The sequence below is a fragment of the Fonsecaea erecta genome (assembly GCF_001651985.1).
Source record: "Fonsecaea erecta strain CBS 125763 chromosome Unknown Scaff4, whole genome shotgun sequence".
In the NCBI taxonomy this organism is placed as follows: domain Eukaryota; kingdom Fungi; phylum Ascomycota; class Eurotiomycetes; order Chaetothyriales; family Herpotrichiellaceae; genus Fonsecaea; species Fonsecaea erecta.
In genome coordinates, this window is record NW_017387247.1 from 1,114,876 (window position 1) to 1,139,308 (window position 24,433).

The 24,433-nt window shown below is 54.3% G+C and overlaps 11 protein-coding genes across 11 annotated transcripts; 9 read left to right on the forward strand and 2 right to left on the reverse strand.

Annotated features, from left to right (window-relative positions):
* Positions 1-136: 136 nt before the first annotated feature.
* AYL99_05155 (hypothetical protein) lies at positions 137-1,240 on the forward strand (the record flags this gene model as incomplete). Its single annotated transcript, XM_018836667.1, has 3 exons — positions 137-236; positions 287-622; positions 684-1,240. 3 exons carry the CDS (start codon positions 137-139, stop codon positions 1,238-1,240), a joined length of 993 nt encoding a protein of 330 aa, XP_018693520.1.
* A 491-nt stretch (positions 1,241-1,731) lies between these two features.
* Positions 1,732-2,305, forward strand: AYL99_05156 (hypothetical protein; the record flags this gene model as incomplete). The annotated part of the gene is made up of 2 exons (XM_018836668.1): positions 1,732-1,747; positions 1,809-2,305. The coding sequence occupies 2 exons, from the start codon at positions 1,732-1,734 to the stop codon at positions 2,303-2,305; spliced, it is 513 nt and encodes a 170-aa protein (XP_018693521.1).
* A 141-nt stretch (positions 2,306-2,446) lies between these two features.
* AYL99_05157 (hypothetical protein) lies at positions 2,447-3,007 on the forward strand (the record flags this gene model as incomplete). The annotated part of the gene is made up of 1 exon (XM_018836669.1): positions 2,447-3,007. The coding sequence occupies one exon, from the start codon at positions 2,447-2,449 to the stop codon at positions 3,005-3,007; it is 561 nt and encodes a 186-aa protein (XP_018693522.1).
* A 2,679-nt stretch (positions 3,008-5,686) lies between these two features.
* On the forward strand, positions 5,687-6,905 carry AYL99_05158 (hypothetical protein; the record flags this gene model as incomplete). Its single annotated transcript, XM_018836670.1, has 4 exons — positions 5,687-6,050; positions 6,110-6,174; positions 6,268-6,419; positions 6,524-6,905. 4 exons carry the CDS (start codon positions 5,687-5,689, stop codon positions 6,903-6,905), a joined length of 963 nt encoding a protein of 320 aa, XP_018693523.1.
* Positions 6,906-7,669: 764 nt separating this feature from the next.
* AYL99_05159 (hypothetical protein) lies at positions 7,670-8,869 on the forward strand (the record flags this gene model as incomplete). Its single annotated transcript, XM_018836671.1, has 1 exon — positions 7,670-8,869. The coding sequence occupies one exon, from the start codon at positions 7,670-7,672 to the stop codon at positions 8,867-8,869; it is 1,200 nt and encodes a 399-aa protein (XP_018693524.1).
* A 1,241-nt stretch (positions 8,870-10,110) lies between these two features.
* AYL99_05160 (hypothetical protein) lies at positions 10,111-11,481 on the forward strand (the record flags this gene model as incomplete). Its single annotated transcript, XM_018836672.1, has 1 exon — positions 10,111-11,481. One exon carries the CDS (start codon positions 10,111-10,113, stop codon positions 11,479-11,481), a length of 1,371 nt encoding a protein of 456 aa, XP_018693525.1.
* A 144-nt stretch (positions 11,482-11,625) lies between these two features.
* On the reverse strand, positions 11,626-12,779 carry AYL99_05161 (hypothetical protein; the record flags this gene model as incomplete). Its single annotated transcript, XM_018836673.1, has 2 exons — positions 11,626-12,573; positions 12,648-12,779. The coding sequence occupies 2 exons, from the start codon at positions 12,777-12,779 to the stop codon at positions 11,626-11,628; spliced, it is 1,080 nt and encodes a 359-aa protein (XP_018693526.1).
* A 1,920-nt stretch (positions 12,780-14,699) lies between these two features.
* Positions 14,700-15,183, forward strand: AYL99_05162 (hypothetical protein; the record flags this gene model as incomplete). Its single annotated transcript, XM_018836674.1, has 3 exons — positions 14,700-14,754; positions 14,872-15,054; positions 15,119-15,183. The coding sequence occupies 3 exons, from the start codon at positions 14,700-14,702 to the stop codon at positions 15,181-15,183; spliced, it is 303 nt and encodes a 100-aa protein (XP_018693527.1).
* A 509-nt stretch (positions 15,184-15,692) lies between these two features.
* AYL99_05163 (hypothetical protein) lies at positions 15,693-16,529 on the forward strand (the record flags this gene model as incomplete). The annotated part of the gene is made up of 1 exon (XM_018836675.1): positions 15,693-16,529. One exon carries the CDS (start codon positions 15,693-15,695, stop codon positions 16,527-16,529), a length of 837 nt encoding a protein of 278 aa, XP_018693528.1.
* A 584-nt stretch (positions 16,530-17,113) lies between these two features.
* On the reverse strand, positions 17,114-18,886 carry AYL99_05164 (hypothetical protein; the record flags this gene model as incomplete). Its single annotated transcript, XM_018836676.1, has 1 exon — positions 17,114-18,886. The coding sequence occupies one exon, from the start codon at positions 18,884-18,886 to the stop codon at positions 17,114-17,116; it is 1,773 nt and encodes a 590-aa protein (XP_018693529.1).
* A 3,527-nt stretch (positions 18,887-22,413) lies between these two features.
* On the forward strand, positions 22,414-24,009 carry AYL99_05165 (hypothetical protein; the record flags this gene model as incomplete). Its single annotated transcript, XM_018836677.1, has 1 exon — positions 22,414-24,009. The coding sequence occupies one exon, from the start codon at positions 22,414-22,416 to the stop codon at positions 24,007-24,009; it is 1,596 nt and encodes a 531-aa protein (XP_018693530.1).
* Between the last annotated feature and the right edge of the window lie 424 nt (positions 24,010-24,433).

The following is a 24,433-nucleotide window of genomic DNA, read 5'->3' on the forward strand; positions in this document are numbered from 1 at the left end:
CATCTTCATAAAGCCCCTCCCTCAGGCCAAGATCTTCTTCACAAGTCCTAGCCGGTCGTCTTCAGCAGGCGACGGATAAATTCTATTTAATATTGTGGCAGCGGACCTTCGCCGTTCGGGACACACGGCCACAATCATGTCATCACCATATGTAGATTTCGACTCCTTGCCCCAGGTCCAAGGGCAGCCACACGGCAACACTTGGGGGTTGTGGGGACAAAACGATGAATTAGGCAGTAAGTGTGAAGCATATCTTTCGATTGACGAGGACCTCACCAGAGGACAGCCCTAAACTACCTCACGCCCGACGTGGTAAAGCGTGCAGTCCAGGAGGTCAAGGGCGGCATCTCAATCCAGCTAGACCTCCGCTTAGACTATTTTCAGGAACGCCTCGTGGGCAGGGAGCCGTTTGGACACCAGATCATTGACTTCAAAGAGCGGCTGAAAGGCACACCCGACGAAGTCTTTGGGCACGATGACGTGATCACACTCAACACGCAGAGCAGCTCGCAATGGGACGGCTTGCGACACATCGCGGTCCAGCATTGTGGGCTGTATTACAATGGGATGAAGCACCGGGATATTGACGAGAAGCTCGAAGACGGGCGGCTGGGTATTCACCGTGAGTATGAGCCTTGATCGAGCACGTGTGAAATCGCTCATTGACCCGTCCTGTCGAACAGGTTGGGCCGAGAGAGGTGGAATCGTGGGGCGAGGCGTCCTGCTCGATTACCACGCGTGGCGTGAGCAGACAGGCAAGCCGGCCGTCGTGGCCAATTCCACCTTCTCCATCACCACCGAGGAGTTGGATCAAGTCGCCCAGCACCAGAACGTGCTATTCCACGATGGCGACATCCTCATCATTCGATCCGGCTTCACGGCGTGGCACGCACGTGCTAGCCCAGAAGAGCGTCAGGCGGCGATACAACGATCTACCTTTATCGGCGTTGAGGCTTCCCTACAGTCTGTCAAGTGGTTGTGGAATCACCACTTCTCCGCCGTTGCAGGGGATACCATTGCCTTCGAGAGCCAGCCCATCAGCTTTGGGGTCGAGGGGAAGATGAACCTGCACGAGTGGTTGCTGGGTCATTGGGGTACGCCTATTGGCGAACTATGGGATCTGGAGACGCTGTCAGAAGTGTGTCGGGAGAGGAGGCAGTGGTCGTTTCTATTGACCAGCGCGCCGTTAAATGTGTTTGGAGGTGTGGGATCGCCCCCCAACGTCCTGGCAATTCTATGATAGACACGTGCCCTTATAGGTGCCGCCATTATGTGGAAATGATGACTGTCAAGAATTGGACGGCGTTTTTAAAGGTCCAAACGTCAGGGCTCGGGATCTGAGAACATAACTTTCTTTGTGCTCCGGTATAGGCACACCCTTTCCTTTCCCACCTGTCATCTTTACTTCAGAATCATGCGGGCTCACCTTCATGAGTTGGCACAAGGAGATTTGCTGAGGTTGACTGCCACATGCTCAGTATTCTGCTCGAGGCGTAGATGATAGCTGGGTTAGGGAGAGGAGAGGAGGGAGACGTCTAAAGCGGCGGCGAACCCAGGCTAGTGAGGCTACGATTGATTCCGTGCGCGGGGAGGGCAGGTTTCCCGACATCATCTTTACCGGCCTGAGTTTCCCTCGTCATTACGCAGTACGCATTGCGCATTCCACCTTCGAGACAACCTCACTGCTCTTCCGAGGAAATACTCTAATGCAGGTAGAAGTTCGACACAGACATGTTTGACACTCAGAGTATGTGCCTGGGCATTGACCCCCAGAACCAGATGCTTCCAGAGACTGACCACAGCCTCAGAGCCCCATCCGCTGCTGGCGCAGGTTCCCTTGACTGTCTCACCTTTTCTGTCGTTGCCAACGGCTGTGACGCTGCCCTACACATTTCGATCCGTGCCCACGTCGCTCCCTCCTTCCATCATCGCTGAAAATGGCCCTGGGAAGCCTAAATATGTCACATCCTCGTCCGGACACTCTGCCCACCCAGATGATATTATCAACTCCTGTAAAACCCTTCAAGACCACCTCAAGAAGACCTTAGATGCTGCAGACAAAGCTATTAAAGACTGGGAGCGAGATATCAAGGAGCGAGATCTCGCAGAGAAACGAAGAGTGGCGCCTGGATGGCTGGACCGGGAGGAAAAGATCCTGGAGCCCACAAAGGCGCCCTCGAAGACCGGCGCAGATCAGAGCCTCCTAGATGGGCAGCCTGTAAATGTCATATCCGCACCTGCCATGTCACCCAGCCGGGAAGGCGAAGAGCTAGATCGAGCTTTTGGTGGTCTCGGTCTCAAATGAAACAATTTGAGCAATTGTGCCACACCCCACACACCCCTCGCGCCTCTGCAAACCGTCACCGTGACAGTTGCATATTGAACTGATGGAACTTCCAATACCCTTGACTGTCCTGCTGGCAACGTCCAGCGACATCCCTCCAGCATGATGGTGTTTCGTCTCGCCAAAAGGGACTCTCTGTCCAACTCCACCTCCGTGCAGCCACCAGTCACCTCGGATACCATAACGCGGCTTCTGGAGGATCCGTTTGGGTCATGGCACACAACTTTAGCCTTTGTCGTCTTGCTCTTCGCATTGGGCAGCTGCGCTATTCTCCTAGGCTCTCGATATGCGGAGATACTCCGATTTGACGCCCACAGCCACGACGAGCTCCCATTGACTCTCAATCGCCAGCGGCCAAATCGGTCAGGCAACGATGCAGGAGATCCTGGATCTTTGTTCGAGGAGACTGCAACGTCTCAAGTCACCCACTCACAAGATGGCCACCAATTCGACCTCAGACGACGCCCAGGTACCGCGACTGTCCAGCCTGGCTACGTTGCGATCGGAGAAGTTCGGGAAGGGATGATAGCGCAGAGGAGAGCATCCTTCCCGAGAGGCGCCAGACGAGTCATAAACGTACCTGGTTATCTGGCACTGAAGCCTTCGCTGGCTGACGATAACCAGTCTCTGGAGTTTCAGGGCAAAATTCATGGGACGGTCTAAGGCGACATCACATCCATCAAATCCCAGTTCTTCCCAGGGGGCCATTGACCGCAAAACCCTCCCTGTTCCTGCTACGCCATATCTTGACGACACAATGGATCCCTCGTGGATTGGCCAATCAATTCTCGCGATGTGGGAATGTTCGTTGACATTGACATAATGACGTTGCCGCGATACTTCAGTTCGCCCTCAGATCCAGTTGCTCAAGTCTAGGAATTCTTGGCTCTATTGCCGGGATGCCAGTTGATAGCCAACGATTATTTGGAGCGATTCGCTAGGGCCCCAGAATGACGGAGTGGACGGCAATAATCAGCCGTAGCAATTAACCTGCAGCTTCGATACTTCGATCCATTCTTGATCAGAATCTAAGTTTACTAATTCATGTCCTTGTTCGCTCCCTGGTTTTACCATTCCTACGGCTCGACCCACCTCGAAGGCGCAAAGACACATGTTTCCCGATGCGACAACCACGGGCCACTGAGCTTCCCATTCCCAGGCACGATTGGTTGGCATTCTTGACAGTCTTGTCATGGCCACAAAGTATCTGGCGTAAGTCAAGTACAGTCTGGTATGATCGTTACCTTATGGAGTCTATTTCTCGCGAGAGAATTCGCATCCACCCCGACAAGACGCAATACAGTATGAGTCTCGATCCCAAGAGCTCCGCCTTTGACGGCGGAGCGGAGTGGAAGTTCTTCACCCAAGACTCTTGGCTTGCATTCCCGCTCCATATAATCGATACCCTCGTTCCCGCTACCTCACTATTTTGCTTGGCACTCGTCTGCCGCCCTGCAATGTTGCTCCTTCCACGAGGTCCACCAATTCCTGCATTCTTGCCCAACATCTGTACGGCCATGAAATAGGTTCCCTGACACGGGGCACCAGCATAAAGAGGTACCTGAGTGTGACATTTCACGCTGCCCCAGAATACCATCCTTTCTCCCCGTCTCCCATCAAAGAACCCCCGGAACTGGTGCTCGGCAAGAGCCTTCTTGATACACGGACATGGGTCTCTGGGCAAGGAATTGCCAAGAAGGGAGAGGAACCTAAGCCATGGTCAAGACATCTTTCAAACTTCCGCTATGTAACCCACCGTGCCTCTGCAAGACCCACGCCTAAGGTTGGTACGCTGGCTGCGAATAACTCAGCTGCCACACAATGGCCCAGCATTTCCCGCCCCTAGGGGTATATCAATGGTGCACGCTGCTCCTTGATATGGGAGTTCGTTCGACCCTACGAGCCTGCTCAAGGAATGGTAGGTAATCATGAACAATCACACTTCTGGCCAGAACAACAGACCTCTGACCAGGCCAGCACACGCCCTTGAACGAGACGATCTTGCCCGGCAACTCCAATGTCTTGGTTCGGAATTGCTCAATTGCTCAATGTCCGTTCCCCCATTGCGACCCTTGCGACCGCCTTTGAGTTCAGCCCTGGCCATTCTCGCCCACCCTTCCGGAACGTCAAAGGCTCACCGTGGTACTACCAACGCGGAGCATCCGAAACGGGTTTCGGTTGTCTCAAGGGAAATGGAGCTCGAGCAGTTGCGTGCTTCGCCTCAAAGGATACGGATGTCTGCCATTTACCCTCTTTTTTTGTAATCGCCGATCTGTTCACCGCCTTTCTCCATTCTACCCTGTGGGAGGCCTCGTCTCTGGCTCTGATTTTGATATTGGGATGTCCCTTGAGTCGAAAAAAATCAACACCCGAACTTATCCAGCCTCAGAAGCAGAGGATCGCGCTGTATATACGTGCACGACATATACAATGTAGTGGTTCGGTAGCCGCTAAGAACGCCTTCCTAATGCGGTAAAACACACCGTTAGAACGCTCGTCAGCGCGAAACGCCTTGCCTCCTCTGTACGCCACGCGATCTGCGACAGTGCAAAAGTTGGGAATGCCATGGCCGTTTAGCCATAAAAAGAAATTGACAACCAGATCGCCGCCCATCGCCTTCCGAATCGGTGGCTGTCTAGCGAGAATAAACCTCCGCTAGAGGGTAAGCGAAGCGAACCCCCCTATCGCTCTCCGCGTTTCAAGGCTTGCCGGTGCTTGGTTTACTCTTATTATTTACCTTGGGCCCTATGTCTTTTCGCCCACGATGCTGCTGCTGCTCTGTCGTTGAATACTAATTACTGCTTTTCTTGATTTTTGTTGTTTGGTTCGTTCCAGGGCCGTCCACTCGTTGTGTGGTGACATTACGTCGCCGTCCATTCTTTTGGTTGATTGACTTGACTTGAAATTGGGCATCGTGTTTGCGGGGATGAGGATCTCGTCGTTGTCTGTGGCCCTTGCTGTCGCGGTTAGCGTCTGCTACGGCCAGAAGCAGGACGACTGGGACGGTTCGAACGTTGTAATCACAACGACTATCACCAACACCCACTACGTGTGTCCTTGTACTTCTGGGCATTACACGGCAATTCATCTCTCGTTCCCGACCTCGCATTCTTCACTACACGGCGAGCATCCATGGCATACTGCTCCGGGGGCCAGTGGGACAAGCCTTTCTGGGTGGGAGGATTGGAGTACGACAGAAGCACAGAGCACTCCTGCGGCGGCTTCGTGGACACATTCTCGGTCGACGAGACCTCTGAAAAGTACATCTACACATTCTCCGACGTCACACTCGGGCCATCACTCGAGGAGCTCGTCGACCCTGCCTAGCTCTCCCAGTGCGATATGGCCGACCACTTCCACGCCTTCGACAACGAGTGTGGCAACAACCACTGGAGGAGGTTACGGCACAACATACTCACACTCCCATCCTACGAGCTCAACAAGTGTCTCTACGACAAGTACCACCAGCTCTTTGACAACGACATCCACAGCCTCCACAACCTCGACGACCTCGTCAACCACCAGCAGTACCGGTCCATCCACTTCCACTACCTCGACCTCGACCTCATTCCCAGCTACAACCACAACAACTTCGAGCACCACATCAACCACGACAACGACGACGACGACGACCACCGCAACAACTATTCCTACTACGACAACGACCTCTACAACCACAATCACAACTACCACCACTGCCCCAACGGTAAGTTACTCCATTAGTACTCAATCTCCTTTCGGCCTTCAAGCTAAAATCCGTTCTAGACAACCACGACAACGACTACGACTACAACCACCACTACCATGACGACGACGACGACGACATCCACGTGTCCCACCACTGTTTGTCCATCCACGCGAACGACAGTACGTTCTTTAACAGTCTTCCATCCCGAGTGAAAGCTGACCACCCACTGTAACAGGATGTCATAAATGACGGCAGCTTCGAAGACGTCGATGCCGGCTCGATCGGGGTCGCGGACGCCACCAGCGGCGAATGGTCTGTCTCTGGGGCGGCAGTTTTCACCCAGAACACCGGTTCGCCGTACGACACGCCCGACGGATCGAAATACGTGTATGTATCCCTCATGAATCTCGCCTTCCTTTGATCCTATCCCTTCTCTCTCTCGCACCTTGGCCCCCAGAGGGGAATAACTAACCACTGCCTGTTTCGCACAGCTACTTCACCGGCACGCCGGGCTCGATCTCCACCGTGTCACAGAACCTGACCGAGCTCGTCCCCAATTCCGACTACACGTTGACCTTCGACTACGCCGTCCCCGTCGCGAGCAACCCCAACCTGGGGAGCGGGAACGACTTCTCCCAGTGTGCTCTGCAGTACCAAATCGGCGATTCCTCCTACCCGGACCAAATCGACTACTACGGCTCCCAACCGTCGTCGTGGGGCAGCGCTCCGGGACTGGCGTACACAGTCGACTGTTCGGAGGTGCTGCTCACGTTGATCTGGGACTGTTCGCAGTTGTTGGCCGGGGATGAGATTGACTTTGCCATCGACAACATTGACTTCACGGGTGGACAGTGTTTCCAGGCGCCGGTGTGAGGTGGCACATGTCGCAAGGTTGGTGTGTTGTAGATATCTATCCTCTGGTGGTTTGTCCTCGGCGATGAATACCTGGCTAGATCTAGTTGTCTGCCCACACAAACACCATCTGCGAAATTTGTCGTTCTTGGACTTCTTCTTCATCACACTGATCAAATCTGATAGGACAGCTAAACTGCCCTGTTTGTTTGTTTGTTTTATTACCTAGTCTCCATGTATACTTGTGGATTCAGACACACGTACAAATTGGACAAATTATTACAGGCCTAATGAAATGAATGAATGAATGAGTGTGTGTGTGTGTGTGTGTATGTGTGTCTTATCAGCTCCCCCAGGAGAATAGGACTGCAACGGAGAAAGTAGTAAGTCTCTTAACCCATATTACTGCACTAACTACCGTCTGCTCGGAACCAATACACAGCGAGAATGTCCAGTGATAAGCGACTGAACTCTGAGCACATTTCACAATGCACCAACCGCAATTCCCTGAAAGACTGACTGGCTCCATCCATCGGTCGGCACCGAGCGTGGCGGGAAAAAGCATATTATGAACCACATTATATGATTCGTTGCACCAGTAAATCAATCAATCAATCAAGCATTCAATGTGCTTATATTGATACGAGATACATACGTATATACCCTATTTACCAACCTTGGGCACCTACATACTCACCGGCGCTACAACATAACCTCAGACTTCGAGACTCCTCTACAATAGAGACCCTACCTACCTCGCGAGAGAGAGTGTGTGTGTAGACACCATGCCCGCCGTCTCGGTGCCCAACGGCGCAGCGCCCGCGGCCGAAACCTCAATCGATCTACCTCTGTTCGACATCTCGCACGAGTCGGCAGAGCTGGGGCAGGAGATCGTGCAGGCGGCGGCGAAGCACGGATTCCTGTGGATTTCCGGGTCGCCATCAACAACATCCTCATCGACACAAGATGGCGCCAATGACTCTCTCCACGAACAGTACGACCTCGACGCCCCGACCGTCCAGAACGTCTTCGACATCAGCAGCCGCTTCTTCAGGGAGGCCAGCACGGCGGAAAAGTCCGCGTGCAAAATCACCAAGAACCGCGGGTTTGTCGACATGAAGGTCGAGAACCTCGACCCGACGAGCCACGCGCGCGGCGACTTCAAGCAGTGCTTCAACCTGGCCGAGCCGGACCCGGTGCAGGGTCACTGGCGCCAGCCCATGCCGCCGCAGTTCTCGACGCCGGACGCCGACGCCGCGCTGCGCGACTTCCACACCCGCTGTCGCGCCATGGCCGCCCGGATCCTGCGCCTGATCGCCCTGGGCCTGGGCATCGAGAGTGACCCGGACTGGTTCGTGCGCTCGCACAACCACAACGCGCCCTACACGGTCCGCCTGCTGTACTACCCCCAACTACCGCCCGACACCGACTACCGCGCCGAAGCGGACATCCGCGCCGGCGCCCACAGCGACTACGGCAGTATCACGCTGCTCTTCACGCGGCCGGGCCAACCGGGACTGGAGATCCTCCAGGACGACGGGTCCTGGGCCCGCGTCCCCGTGTCGCCGCCGGGATACCACGACCCGGCCTTTCCGCCCATCGTGGTCAACATCGGCGACCTGCTCCAGTTCTGGACCAATGGGCTGCTCAAGTCGACGGTGCACCGCGTCGTGCTGGTTGAGCCAGATCCAGAAGAGGATACAGAACCCCCCGATCATGCGACGACGACGACGACGACGACGACGCACTCCCCGACCCTCGGAAGCAACCGGTACTCCATCGCCGTGTTCATCCAGCCGGCCGACGACACCGTGCTGGTGCCCGTGCCGTCGCCGGCCGTGGCGGAGCGTGCCGCGGCGTTCCAAAAGGCCCAGATTGGTCGCGGGGGCGGCACCGTCACGGCCGAGACGCTGGGCCGGACCACGGCGGGAGAGCATTTACTTGGGAGGCTAAGGGCCACGTATGGCATTGCTGTGACGGGGTAGATTGGAGAGGGGGAGGAATGGGATTGGTGATGGGAATGAAACCTGAATGTGGAAGTAACAGGCAGGCAGGGTGGAAATAGGGAAGTTGTGTAGGTAGGTCCTCTTGTCTTGATTGATAGGGCATCTAAAATGTTCTGTCTGTATATAACCTCGAATTGAGCGAGCTGCCTCCGCTCCACGTTATCCATAGTGATTTGATTCTGCAGGTTTCTCTCTCTCTCTCTGTCTCTCTCTCTCTCTCTCTCTCTGTCTCTCGCTCTGTCTCGGTGTGAACAAGGAGGGAGAATAATTCATGGCTCGAGCATCAGACGAAGTAACAGGACCGCTTGCCATGAGCCAGTCCCAAACCCGCCTTGTGGCAATAACGCGGGTATTGACGCCCTGTCTCCTCCCTGGAATGAATGTAGCTGTCTTCAGCTGCAGTGTCGTTCACCATCACCGTCCATGTCATCCATGCAGTTCAAGTCTTGCTCCGTGATGCGCAACCATGCAGAGCCAATGTAAGCCGCTTGCAGTGTTCGTGGATTTACGTGGATTTTTGAAGTGCCGTGTTGAAATTCGATCACAACCACCATTGGTCATGGCCTTCCATGCCTTCGGCTTCAATTTTCCCTTATCACCTGTCTGTGTGACATTCAGACTAAACGTCGAACGTGTCGATAGCATATGGTCGAACCGAAACCAATACTTCTTCCGGGTGTGTGCAGATAAAGGCGCAGTCTTGAAGCATTGATCCAGCCGACCCTCATCCTAGATTGGAGACACGGCTGAGGTCACAAGGGAATCTTGCAGCATGTTCAGGCACCTACCTGGTCCTTTTACCACTGCTACCAGACCCGGACATCCAGCTGGCTAGCAGGAGGACAGTCTGGCCGTATTGGTTCGGGTATAAGTTGTTTATCATGAGTATCAAAGTGTCGGAGTGGAAAAGTCCGCAAGTTATATGGGGCTAGTCCCAAAGTGGCCTAGTGCCGATGTTGAGGAGAACGACGACGATGCGGCGACTAGATCGGATGGCGATTGAATGAAGGGCGTCAATCTGTTACATATATATGTCAAGCATGATAAGGGAAAACGATATTACATTATATTATATCGGTTATATCATCACTGCATAGAGGACCCAGCTGGTTCTCCCTTGTTTCCTAACCACATCCTCGACTCGATATAGATACAGAAGCACTACACCACGCTACGCCACGCAATCAATACATAGACCAAACAAATAAAGACGAAAAAGGATGTCCACGGTAATTCTCGGCGGAGGCATCATCGGCCTCTCGACCGCGTACTACCTTTCGCTGGCCCGGGCCTCATTCCCCCCATCGGCAGCAATCCACATCATCGACTCCTCGCCCGCCCTGCTCGCCTCGGCCAGCGGTTTCGCTGGCGGCTTCCTGGCCGAAGATTGGTTCAGTCCGCCCGTGGCATCGCTGGGCGCGCTCTCGTTCCGCCTGCACCGCGAGCTGGCCCGGACGCACGACGGCCCGCGCCGGTGGGGGTACGCCAGAAGCCAGACGTTCAACCTGAGCGTCGACGAGCGCGCGGCGGCGGCGATCAGGACGGGGAGGAATGTGGATTGGTTGCGGGAGGGGACGAGTCGGGCCGGGGCGGCGGGGTCCTCGTCGTCGACTCCTCGTGCGAACGGAGGTAGTGGTGGCGACGGTGAAACGCTCAATCCGGACGGGTCGCCGGCCGTATGGACTCCCCAGCCGGGAGGGACGCTGGAGACGATCTCCGGCCCAGAAAGCTGTGCACAGATCGAACCCCGCGAGCTGTGCGAGTTCCTGCTCGACGAGTGCCAGAAGCGTGGCGTGCAGGTGCACCTCTCGACCACGGCGATTGGCATCCTCACCGACGCCAATGGAGCGCTAAGGGGGCTCGAATTGCAATCTACAAGCAGCAGCAGTAACACCGAGCTGGAATGTAACGACATCCTCATCTCGGCGGGCGCGTGGACGCCCCGGGTCTTCCAGACACTGTTCCCGTCCAGTAAGCTGCACATCCCCGTGGAGCCGCTGGCCGGACACAGTCTCGTGGTCAAGTCACCACGGTACCGGACGCCATTCGTCGACAATGGCAGCGGCAACTGGCTCTGCTACGCAATCTACGGCGCCCCGGGCCGGCACTGGTCGTACGCGCCGGAAGCGTTCGCGCGGCTCGCGCGCAACGGCCAGCCAGAGATCTGGGTCGGCGGGCTCAACGACGCGTCGCTCCCGCTGCCCGCGCAGGCCAGCGACGTCAAAGCCCTGATCGACCCGGAGAGCATCGCGTCGCTGCACAAGACGACTGTGCAGCTGACGGGTCGTCTGCTGACCGAGGACGGCGCCGACGACAATCACGTCAACCAGGACGATCTCGAGACCGTCCGGGAAGGGTTGTGCTTCCGCCCCGTCGGTCAGAAGGGGACTCCGGTCCTGGGCAGGATCCCGGAAAACTCCCTCGGTCTCCCGCAAGCCGGGGGTGGTGCCAAGGTCTGGATCGCGTCGGGACACGGGCCGTGGGGGATCAGTCTGAGTCTCGGGACGGGGCTGGTGATGAGTGAAATGATCTCAGGAAAGAAGCCGAGTGCGGATGTCAGAGCACTTCTGATCGCCTCATCTATGGACTAGTATATAATTGAGCCCCATTGATATATCCACCCGGACGTGTTTCGTTTCTCATTCTCGCTCCGAGTTCACCGCTGATAATAACTCAATCGCTGAGTGTTCAACCAACCAGCTCCATCTTGCTCAGGACACCTCCGGGCAGCCGATTCAGGTGTTGGCAGGAAATGGCGGCAGCGTCGTCGTCACCGGCATCGCACTGTTCGGGCAGACGCAACCGCCATTCGCGCCCGTACTGATACTGGTGACGGGCGGTACCGTGCAGTGCGGACTGGGCGTCCAAGCCTGCGTAGAGATCGTGCTCACACCGGCGATCGTCTCGGCCTTGACCAGCACGGGAATGACGGCACCAGTGTTGAGCGAAAAAGACCGATGCCCGACGACCCTCAAAATCGAGCCGAGCTCTCCCGAGTGGGAAGTGAATGACAGGTAAGTAGAATTGTCCGTCGAGAAGATGTTGTCGAGCAGTGTCTTGGATCTGGCGTCCTGGGCCGAATCGGTCTCTGCTGTGACGCCCGTCCAGAGTTGGTCGGTCTCCGGAAAGCCTGGCTCGAATTTGTAGGTGGGAAACTGGGAGTGGATGAAGGTCTTGTTGGAGCGGCGGTCGCACGTGTGCTCCGAGATGGACTCTCTAAGCAGGGCTTTGATGGTCGGGATGAACGGTTCGTTTGGTGGCAGAGGGAGGCCAGAGAATGTCAGATTGGCGGTCGACAGGCATCGGGACAAGGGCGAGACGTAGTACTTTTGCGGCGTGGGGATCTTTTGTTCTTGGATGCGAGACAGCCAGAATTTGTTGGCGACCAGGGCTTGAGCAATTCCGTTGTTCGTCAGGTGGGCGTCGGACCATGTTGCGGTGGCATTGCCGTCGAGCAGGGACCAGTAGCAGTTCCAAGCCGGAGTGCCGTAGTAAGACTCGGCGGCGTTGTGCCAGCCCTCGCCATGTCGGCCCATGAAGAGCAGCTTGTATTGCACATTGGAAGGGGCTGACTTGGTCAGATTGGCAATGACCAGGGCAAACCTCTGCCATTGGCTTAATGAGGCAGCGTCGGAGGGGTCGGTTGGGTAACTTTGGTTGATGAGGCCAAAGTTGGTGGCGGTCTAGATTGGAGGTATCAGAAGGAGGTGTTTTCTTTTCAGTTCTCCTTTTCGGACCGAGTTTGCTCCTCACTTACATAGTCAAACGTGGTAGCATTGGTCGAATTGTCGTCTTGCAGGAAGAAGCCTGTCACGGTCGAGTATTGAATGTAGCCCGAGACCGCAGTGAAAGCGCTGCTGAGCAGCAAGGATGTTGAAAGACGGACCATAGTGAAAGACTACAGAGGAGATTGTAGGGCAAGATGCACGAACCTTCAAGAGTGTCGTTTCCTTGGCTCTGTTGTTTCTGTGACGAGCTTCCCCGTCAGCCCTTTATATTGTCGAGTAGTGACGCTTCTCGCAGTTCGGTGCCCATCGTGCCCGGGCTGTAGGAAGCATTCCCAGGACTCTCATAGGGTCGTTGATAAACAAGTCATCTTGTACATTAGCCAATGTAACCTCAAGGTTGCTATGCTTCCGATGGTTGAGGTGCAAGGAGCGGCGTCAGGAGCAAAATGGTCAACCATGTGAGTCCAGTGTGCGCCAATCAGATTGCAGCTTCAACGGGCGTGCCTGAAGCCTGCGTCTCCAATCCAAATTGGGCCTCTTGATCCAGTGTCCAGCGCTCGTTGTGGCAGGTCTGTCGAGATCGGAGAACGCCATGTTCGCGTACTTGCCTCTTTTTCTGTCTGTGTAATGTTCCAAGGCCACCAACTAGACGATGGAACGACGGGTGGGTGAAAGTGGACAATCTTTGCTTGAGGCATAAAAGATGAAATGCTGTTCACCCTGGCATCAGATATAGTGATTTGAGTAGAAACAATATACCTTCTTGGAACGATCGAGTCCGATCTTGGTCACCTTTGTCGTCATCGTCAAAATGCATGCACGCAGTCGAATACCCTGGCTTATGAGTGAATCTCGAGATACAATATCTTGATCGGGTTCTTCAAACCATCAACTTTATATAGACGACATGGGTGTGGGCCGAGGTAGAGGATCTTGCAAACAACAGTGTGCTCACAGGCCATTGAGTCCTTGTTGAGAGATCAGGCTCCAACAAAGTCAATCCGCAAAGACAACATTGGAATCGGTCAAATATTCTGTCGAGTTCGACTTGACACAAAATTTCCTCATATGTTACTTGCTTCAACGACCACACAATAGCCTCTACTCCCACACTCGGGTGTCTCTGGCACTGATGAAGTGTGTACACTCGAACCTCCATCTACCACGATGGAGCGGCTTGTGTTGTACTCAATTGAATCCATTGGAGAGAGACAAACCAGCCCGGCTGCGGAACAGTGAGATAGTTGAAGCGACAGTGACTATCACGCTTTAAGCTTGAATTGATATCTTGTAGTACCACTATCAACAACGTCTTCACTCTTCGCTCCACAGACTGCAGTCGCTCAATTCAACTTCAAACAATTCTCAAACGTCTTCACAAGCCTTCGCTCCGAAGTCTGGAAACGCGTCCACCTTTCATCGATCAAGTTGCTTTAACGATCAATTCACGCCATGCGTCGTGACTAGCTAGATAGAGGCAATTTATTCGACGGACCTCAGCCCGTTCGCGCGGTGTATCGTGGTTGATTGATTACCATCGCCACGCTTGGCCTTAGCCTGCTGTGACCAATCTGAGAGTTTTATTGACCTCAAGAACTTTGCACCGCGGCTGAAGATTTTGTGAACGAGGGAACCCAAGCGTCTCGCTAGAACTTGGAAATCATCTAGCTTTACAGCCTGCGTCATAACCAGGCAAGCATAGTGTTGCCAGCGGTCCCCAGCAAGCTCACATGGTGTACCGTGGTTGACCGCTATGGGCGATGTTGAACCTGAGACTGAGGATATTGAAGGATGTGGTGTGAATGGCGGACGGTGGTCGGGTAAGGCAGGCGATAAGGAGGCAATGAGAAGATGGACTCCTGAGATCCAAACCGCCTCTCTCTGTACTAAGATTCAAGTGCCCGCCAACCCCGGCCAAATAATCTGCCAGATCTTCCCGACATCCAGTAACACAAACACTCTGTCGGAGAGCGTTTGCTCTGCGCTGTGGTACCAGCCGTTCGACAGCCTCGGTGGATTGGCAAAGGAATGGTGGAAGATGGGGCTGTCGAGGGCGGTGGACGCAGGAATTGCACCGCGCCATGGTTCCGCCTGCCACCGCTGAAGGTGACCTTGATGACGACAAGGAGATCCCCTGTGTTAGACATCACCTTTAGCATAGATCAAGGAGAGGAGAGCGCTGTCTCTAAGCCAGATAGGATCTCCCTTACCAAGGGTGGTCAGGCAGTTTTCAGCCAGCTGACGGCTTGATAGACGCTGCGATCCAGGCCATGGCCAAATACCTCGAGAATAAGTTCACCAGTGCCTCCGAGTTCCCCGAGGAACAGCTCGATAGTGTTGACACTTCCAGCAAGAGTGTTGGGAGTGAACATCCTCTGAGCAGTGGCCTTGCGCAGCTGGTGGAAGCCACCCTGAGAAACACCGAAGTTCAGGCTGGTGACTCGAAACTATTGAGTGAAGATGGAGTCGAAAAAATGAGCCGGGGCTCGAAATGGTCTAGGACCAGGTGGCCCCATACCCGTTGCTCTCGACAGTCTTGGGCTCAAGAGACCTCATGCCAGGTAGGGATCGCTCTGCCTACCTAGTCCACCGGCACTCAGCAATCCTTCCCAGGAACTGTGGGCATCCCTTACTCTGGCTATTTCGACATCATGCTCAGCAACGGCGCAAAGCTTTCCAAGATTTGCGGTCTTCGAGTTGCGTCTCTGGTTCCTCTCCAGCAGAAGAGGGCACGCCAGAACGTGCCCAGGGCGTCCATGTCGGAGGCTGCCTGTGGCGATTTTTGGATTTCTGACGCACGCCCCTGATATATTATCGTTGTAACCAGATATGCTTGCGGAACGCGTTGGAGATAATACTGCAATTACGAACAAGCAACTGAGATACGGATAGTCACAGTGGGCAGTTGGAAGTCAACAGCACTAACTGAATATGTACTAGTTCGTCTCCCCGCAAAATCCCTCGGAAAACCTTCCCTTATCCTAGGTTTCTCCAACACCGCAATCAAAAAAAAGTGAAACGGAACCAAAGTCACCACGACAGAAACATCCGCCCAAACACTTGTAATTTGCCCGATGGCTCCTGCGAAAGGCGCCGGTGCTTCGTCAATGGCGAATACTGCCACAGGCGCATCGGCAGCCGACATCGCCACAAACCAAGCCCTCCTCTTCCACGCCGAGGCCGCGCGGCTGGCGAAATCATGGCTCCGCGGCCCAAACATCGGTGACGAGCGAGATGCAGCGGACGACGACGACGATGGCGACCAAGACAAAGCCGACGAAGAGTTCGAAAAGGAATTCTTGCGGAACAAAGACTCGTACTCCGAGACCGGGGGCATAGGATATCACCCTCCCACCGAGTCCACCCCGTCGACTTCGACGACGCCAGGCCTTTCTGACTCCGCGACGACAACGTTCTTGAGAAAGCAATTACTGCGCGGCCACCAACAGCGTGGACGAGCCACCAACGGCACTGCAAATACCCACAGCGCCACCACAGGACCGAGGCCGCAGATACAGGTGTCAAGGCGTACAAAGGGTGGTGAGGAGGATTCGGACGAGGAAGAGTCCCGCTCCGGCGTGGGAAAGAGTAAACGGAAAGCCAATAACATTCGGCGGCCAGCGGTCGGAATTTCAGCTGCCACATCGGCGCCGTTGAAAGACCAGGCGGAGACGGGACCTTTGCCTGAAGGGTCTGGCGCCATCTCTGCTCCAACCCAGTCGCATGGAGAATCTGACCGCGCTGTCCATGCGCCCGAATCCAGCATACCCGATCTGTCGCAGCCTAAACCAAGCAAGAAGCGCGGGGCTGGTAGTTATCTAGACGAGCTCCTCGCCTCCCGCGCCGCGAAGAAACAGAAGAAGAAAAACAAGAATAAAGGCAAGGGCCTCGCCGAGTCCGAACCGGGATAGGAGCACCTGAAAAGACAACTGGTGTAACAACCAAAGAGATCATATCTGCATTGTGAAGCCCCGGACGGGAGCTTCTATATATCACCTCTGCCTCAACCATTGTGCCGTGAAAATGCAAACAGATATTTGGGGCAGTTTCATGCCGCAAGTTCAGGCCTGGAGCGCGTCCAAGCATCATTCCAAACTCCGCAGGGGAATCGACCCCCAAACCCTGACGTTTTCAGTCACCTGGAAATGATGACTCTGTGCCCCAAACCTTCATGTCACCTTTCGGTCGTCTGTGGTTGCAAAATCAGGTGCAAGCTCCATATCTCTACCGTTGGACAAATGTGCAGTGCTGATGAAAAACCCGCCAGAAAATATACACCACAAGCCACTCGCCAGAGCCAGATTTCTTGGCAAAATCACAATCGAAGATGGACACCAACAGATTACCATCCATTTTCCCTGTCGGTATGTACAACATAAAACCGTGGTGTGAACACATCGTCTTTCACGCCGTTGTCCCGGACGAAACCCCGCCCTGGGCCCCCGTTAGAGATGGACCCAATCCAGTGAAAGCAAATGGCAAAATTTTTCTTCAATCATGTCAGTCGTTTCCGTTTCCGGTCGTCATCTCGGCCATAGCCAGGTCCTTCATCCTCGTTCTCTTGCTCCGCTGTCTCAGCGGGGTTCAGCAACGAATGCAAGGTCGCCATACTTCCTCTCCGCGTCGCTGGAGCGGAGTGGAGCTCGAAATTTGTTCGCGGGAATTTGTTATTTCCCAACGGCCACGGCACGTTCTCGACCCCGAGGCCAGCGGGCGGTGCCTCGGAGCTCGAGGTGAGCGGTGGTGTAGGTTGGCTCGTTTGGTGTGTCGCAGCTGTTCTCTTCGGGCCGTTAATCTCGTATTGAGCCAGTTGATCACGGATTTGTTGGTCTCCAGCAGCCTGAGGTGGCTGCTGTGGCGAAGACGGCTGCCACTGCACTGACGACTGCCCCGAAGCATAGGGTGAGCCGTTCCCATTGGCAGGTGGCCACCCGTGCTCTCGAATATCAGCTGAGGTGTGCCTCCTCGCCAAGTTCATGGGTGGCGGTGTTGCCACCGAGGCCAACGGATGCACGCTGGCTGGCGGCTGCGGGAGAGCCGGACGACTAAACCCGGGAGATACATGTGGGATGCTGATCGACCCAAAGCGACGCGGCGAGGAGGAAGCGAACTGAGGGGGTATCGGCGGGATAGGAGGACGTAATCCAACATGCTGCGGCTCGATCTGAATGGAGGATCTTCGGCTGTCTGGATAATTGAATCCCCGTGGAGAAAGCGGCGGCTCTAAGGTGGAACCGCCGGGGTAGAATGACTGTCTGCCATTTTGCAAAGACTCTTGGGGAGCCTCCAGGGCGCGGACATATTCAAGCTGTCGCGCAATCTCTTTTTGCATGACGGCGATATCCGCGTACAATGCTGATTCCGGGGAGGAGATTGTCTGGACGGCGCTGGTGAGATTGTGGATCCATTGATGGCATCGGACGAGTCCCTCGGTCAATGCTTGACACCTCGAGCTCATCAATGCATAGCTGTCTTCGGTCCTTTGTAACCTTGTATGCACGTCGTAGAAAGCTTGCTCGAGGCCTGCAAGACGCTGGTCCGTGTCCGGCATGACCTCAGCGGGCGTGCCTGGTTGAGAGACGCCCGGTTTGGCATTCGAGAAGGAGTCTCGATGTATCAAAGTGTGGCGGGAAGCGCGCCTTTTGATTTCCCGCAGGCCCATCAGATCACCTTTCTTGAAATTGCCGTTTCCGTGCTTGAACTCCCACAGCGCGGATTCGGGAGATCCGGTATGGAAAACATCGCTGACCTTGTGAAATCCATACATGTTCAACTGGCGAACAAAGGAGGAGATGTTGGTGTGTTTAAAATATTGTGCCAGAACTTTTGAAAACTCGTTGGAAGGGGACATGACAAAGCTCTCGTTGGTATTTGACCACGAAATGAGATGCTGGATGCTCTTGTCCTCCAGCATACTGTATAACTTGTGAATGAAAGCTGTTTGCACCACCTTGGGTCCCTGAGAAGCTCCCACGGCCCCTGCAGCGGTACTATTATTTGCACCAAGAGACATCTGTTCCCGAGACCCATTTGGGAGGTTGCTGCCCGGTCCTTGTTCCACCTCGGGACTTCCTCCTGCTCCGGGCCCTGGAGGTCCCATGTTCGGGGGAGCGGGAGAGGTCATGATCGAGTCCTCCTGGATCGACTTCGGCGACGGATGATTATTAGTGGCGCTTTGAGGTAGGATAGCCATTGATCGAGGTCTCGGTGAAGGTTCGATAGGAGAGCCGAAAGGATTTCTGAGAGCGGGTTGAAAAAGGGTACTCATGATGCTCCTTTAAGCACCAGTCTTTCGTGGCGTTGTGAGGCCGATGGGAAAAGGCGGTGCGCGTAGAAGGTGACGGAGGTCCTATTTTCAAGTCATGCAAGGCATCAATATCTTGCACCGAGGGTGGAGTGGTCCACACATTGGAGGAGGTAGGAATGGCAGAAGGAGGTGGGAGGGCCCTGAGTCTGGTGGTGGTGGTGGTGGTGGTGGTCGATGGTCTCGAGGCTTGCGATCTAGTACTTGGGCGCAGGTGGATTCCGGGAGAAGGAGGACGTCTCACGAAGAGTTGCCCAGCCGATGAAGAGTTGTTGACGTGACCTGGTCGATGTCGGATCGGAATGTCTGGCTGTCAAAGGGGGTGGAGGGTGGAGGGTGGACGAAGAGTTGGAGGTGGGAAGTTTTCAAAGTTGGAGATGGGCGGGAAGATGATTTGCGGCTCTCGGGAACTGGAGGATGCGCTTTCTAGAAGGGACGTTCTGAAAAAGGGAGGAGGTTAAAAACGCTGCTTAGGGGGTATCGCGGACTGCCGGCAGCAGAAAATGCGATCGCGGGGGGGTGCAAGGTTTGTCGAGTTAACCGTCGCTAATGCGCTTTAAGCTGTGAGAGGGTGGACTCGGTCGAGGCGCGTGGGTGCGATATCATAATAGAGCCAGGGGGGCTTATTGTACAGTTGAATTCGAAACGCTGAGATCGTTTTGCGGAGAGAAGAGGGAGAGTGGAAACGTGAGAAGAATTGCTGGAAAAAGAAGCGAGGTTTGGAAATTAGTGAGATATGGTTTTTGGGATGATTGCGAATTCGCTTGTGGGAGCCCGGACGATGACGGCGAGGCGGGAGTGCCGGTAAAAGTGACAGCGGCCGCACACTCGCAAAAGGATTTACACAGAGATCGGGATTGGATTGGCGAGAGATGGTGGAGGGTGACAGAGGAGAAGGATCGATTGCAGGGCACGGGACGGTAACTGACGAGGGATGAATAATGTGGATTTGATGAGGGTTTGCTTTTCCTTGATGGCTACGGAGGGGCCGGATTTGTGTCAACTAGGGGACTGCAGGTGACAAGGGGTGAGATGGACGGCGGATGAGAGAAGGACGACTACGGTGGCCACCGTGGCGGCGACAGTAATGACGGGTAGAAGAAGGACGCGGTATGGTGATAGGCGAACGATGGGTGCGAGTAATGGCGCTTAAAGAGGGAAAAGGAGAAGGAGAACCGTAGAGACCGAGATAGAGTAACCTCGTGGGAGAGTTGAAATGGAGCTATCAGATGATAGTGGTTTATGATCCTTGTCCCTCCTCTTCACATCACCCCAACGTTCAATGAATACGACTTCTATACGGAGCACCTGGACGGGGGCTCTGGAGGACCGAGGAGAGAGTACCGAGTACACGTAAGGATCTGTTTTCCAGATCAGCAAAAGAAGGGGGCAAACCCAGTAGCAATTTCATGGATCATCAAACATTAACCAGGGTTACAAGCGCAGGCGCGAGAATGGGATGCAAAGAGCAAAAAGGATAAAAGGGCGCAGGCAAACCGCAAATGGAGGGAGCTGGTTGGAGGAAAAGAAATGCACGACTTGATAACTAACAAATTATTAAGGCCCATAAGACGCGCTGGCCACCAACTGGAGGAGTGTGTCTGGCAGCCCAGTCGGAGCCCCATCATCACCCGGAGTTTGCCGGATTAGTTACAGGACGTGGCGAGTGGCACCTCTAAACACCCCCTAGCGACTCTCGGGGATAGCCAGTCAACGCTAGCACCCCTGGAGATTTTTTTAGTTAAGGTTACGTGGCTTCCAGCCCCCCAAAACTCGTGCTTGTAGGTGCCTGCAGCCCCTAGATAAAAAGGGACTCGGTCCTAAGTAATTAATCAAGACTTTCTGCACATTCTCTTCTCCTCCGGTTCTTGTATATCACCAATCATCTCTCGGTCCCCTAGAACGGAGAAGAACCTGAAACCGAGCGAGGCACGGCATCTTGCATCTTGCATCTTGCGTCTTGCCGGACTGGAAGAATCAAACTGAGAAAGGCCACACAAAGAGATCCATGAGCGTGGTCGATCCAGGTCTTTGGCATGGTTTGATTGACAGTCGCCGAACTTTTGACAGCGGACGCCGGCATCAGTTTGGCCCATCGTTCTCCATTCATCTTCAGCGATTTGGCGTGTGGTCTGGACGCTATTGTCTCTCTTTGTTCTGATCTCCATCTACCTGCACGTCAACCACGAACCGATACGAACTGGTGCGCTAAACCCACTTCCCTCTCCACCGTCGTCATTGAGAGCACCCTCTCCTCCCCGTCTTCTGACCGATGTCTATCCCACTTGGTCCGTGGCTATACCTTCGGCTTGGTCCCATTGTGAATTCGGCCGTGTCTCCTCGAATCTTGTACCACGGTGACTCCTGAATCCTCGCTTAAGGCATGCCCCAACGGTCTGAGTGCGGGCTGGCGGTGAGCCAGTATCTTCTATTACCAAGGCCTATTTCAATCCCCGGCTATCACTGTCGAGGCCCTTTGGAAATTGTCTGCCTGACGTCGTGGCTCTTTTGGTGACTGACATTTCGTATAATCCAATACTCATTTACACATTTCAGTGGAATATTGTTCTTATTGGAAGCTCGGACATGACTTCCCTAAGGGGATGGTGCTTGATATGCCGCCGATGACGTTCCAGGACAGAAGGCTTCACCGCTGCGTGGAGCATCAGGTCGCTGCGACTGTCAAGACTGCTACCACGACTTGGTCATGCTCCCACTTTGTCATATCCGCTTACGCTTCCCTAGCTAGGCATCCAAATAGTGTTTCTGGCCCGAGGAATGGACACAAAAGGTTGCTCTTGGACTGTGGCTTCTCCGTCGAGAGATCAAGAACCTGAGATCTCAGGATGCAGGGCAAGACGAGCCTTCGTCCCCGCCCCACTCCCTTCAACGCATGGTTCATCACCGCCTCATCGACCCTGTTAGGGAGCTGTGTTGTCATATCCCCAAGCTTCTGATGTCTCAAGCTCAGTTACATCCGCTGGTGACCCACTATTTCTGCTATCGCCAGATCTATGAACAATGCGTTTAGACGAATTGGTCGATCTACAAGGTGAAGGTCACGACGCACTGTCGCGTGGATAAAACGCTTATCACGTCCGTTGTACCTAGCCTATTTCGATCGTATCTTCAACGACAGATGTAATATACATTTGATCGAGCGCGACATGGAGGCATCTGCAGGAGCCAACTTCACGATGAGGAGAACTGTTCTTGAGTGTAGAGGTGTGTATTTCTGATGTTGTTCAATACGTGAGAGCGTACGAGGTACTCGGTACTTGCATGGAGTTCCTCCAGGCGGCAAGTTTTAACGACAATGACTAATCTGACTCTCGCGTAAAATTTCCCCTCCGCACTCTTAAATTTGGTGGCATCGAAATAATTTTTGTTTTGTATTTGTGCCCGACCACATTGTCTGCACTACCTCCCCATTCCCACCACAGCCCAGTCCGTCCTCGATTTCGAAGGCTTCGACAGCCGAGTACTTCATAATGTCTAAGGCGGCGACAGTTCGCCGACATGTCCCTCTCGAAGACGATATCACTGCCTCTGGAGGCCGACTCCGAACCAAATCGATAACCGGCAAGAGAAAGTCGCGATCGGACGAAAATGCACAGGGAGACGGGTACATTGACTCTCGATCCTCGCGAAAGATCTTGGCTATAGCTCAAGACCTCGTGGACGAAGACGCAGCAGAACGACGGGCCTCTAGCGCAAATATCACATCTTCCAAGAATGGAGCGTTTAACTTCGACTCGAGGTTTGCGGTAGACGACGAAGGTGAGGACGGCGGCGTAGAAGGCGAGAGTCGGTTCGATGACGAGGAGGAATGGATACCGGAAGACGACGACGCAGTGGCTCCCGAGAATGACATGGATCCCGAAGAGATGGCGGTTTACAAAAGGTTTCTCCAAGACGGTGAAGAGCTGGCTGACTTTGCACCATCACTCGCAAATTTGACCACAAGCGACCCGTTCTCGACGGACGGCAGGCATCGGCACCAGCAAGCAAGAACCAATGAGGTGGCGGAAGAGGATGAACAAGAGGAAGGTGAAAGTCAAACCACAAATCTTGCAGACTTGATCCTGCAACGTATTGCTGAAAAGGAGGCATTAGAAGCGTCTCGAGCTGCTGATCAACCACAACCATTCATAGGGGGCGGCCCGATGGAAGACGCTGTGGAGATTCCCATGAGAGTCGTTGAGACATTTACAAAGGTTGGCCAGCTCCTGACACGCTACAAGTCCGGTCCACTCCCCAAGCCTTTCAAAGTTCTTCCAACGCTGCCACAATGGCCCGATCTTCTCTCTATCACAAGACCTGAGAACTGGACTCCACACGCTGTCTACCGCGCAACCAAGATTTTTATCTCTGCCCCGGCGGCCACAGGTCAGCACTTTTGCGAAACCGTCCTTCTCGACCGTGTAAGGGACGATATCCAGGAGACCAAGAAACTCAACGTTCACCTCTACAATGCCCTGAAGGCTGCTTTCTACCGACCCTCTGCATTTTTCAAAGGGTTTTTGTTTCCGCTCGTGCAATCGAGCTGTACGCTGCGGGAGGCGCACATCATCTCCTCTGTGCTGGCCAAGATCAAGATCCCCGTCCTCCATTCTGCAGCCGCCCTGTTGCGGCTCTGCGAGATTTCGGCAGAGCAGACAGCCAACGTGAACAGCGAAGCCGCTGGTGCCGCGAACATCTTTATCCGCGTCTTGCTAGCGAAGAAATATGCCCTGCCATACAAAGTTGTGGACGGTCTCGTGTTTCATTTTCTGCGGTTCAGAGCCTCAAAAGAACAGGATCAAGAGGCGTTGGGGTCCAAAGAAGCCAAATTGCCCGTGCTGTGGCATCAAAGCCTCCTCATCTTTGCGCAGACATACCGGAATGAAATCACCGAGGATCAACGAGAAGCGCTACTGGACCTGCTGCTGGTCAGGGGTCATAAGGATATTGGGCCGGAGGTCAGACGCGAATTGCTGGCTGGCAGAAACCGGGCGGCTGCCGATGGACAAGGTGGTGGCGAGATGCAGGTTGATGCACTGGAAAAGAGGGATGATGGGGATGATACTATGGATATGACCGGCTAATGGATGTGAGACTTTGAAGGCATGATCAACAGCAGAGGCTCTTTGCACGAGATACGAGCATAGATGAATGAAATCGTCCAATCCCCTGAAGCCAGTTTTGATATCGTCTTGTGGTGGCCGTTTCGATCACGTGAAGCGGCTGGTGCGTATTTCTTCCTTCAACTTGAAACGTTCTGGTAACACTTCGTGGACGGTTCCATGTAACACCCCTGAAATATTATCCTGGCCGACATAAGTGATTACACAGTCTCTCTGCCCGTTCCTTCATTCACATATATATCCATGAAAAGACTCGCCCGCCATGGACTGCCCGTTGTGATTCCTTGCCGGCTTCAGTGCAGCCTCGAGGCCGTGGCTTCAGTCCGATTGGCTTATTTGCACCAATTGTCCTTCCAGCGACTATAGGCTGCAATAGGTTAATATG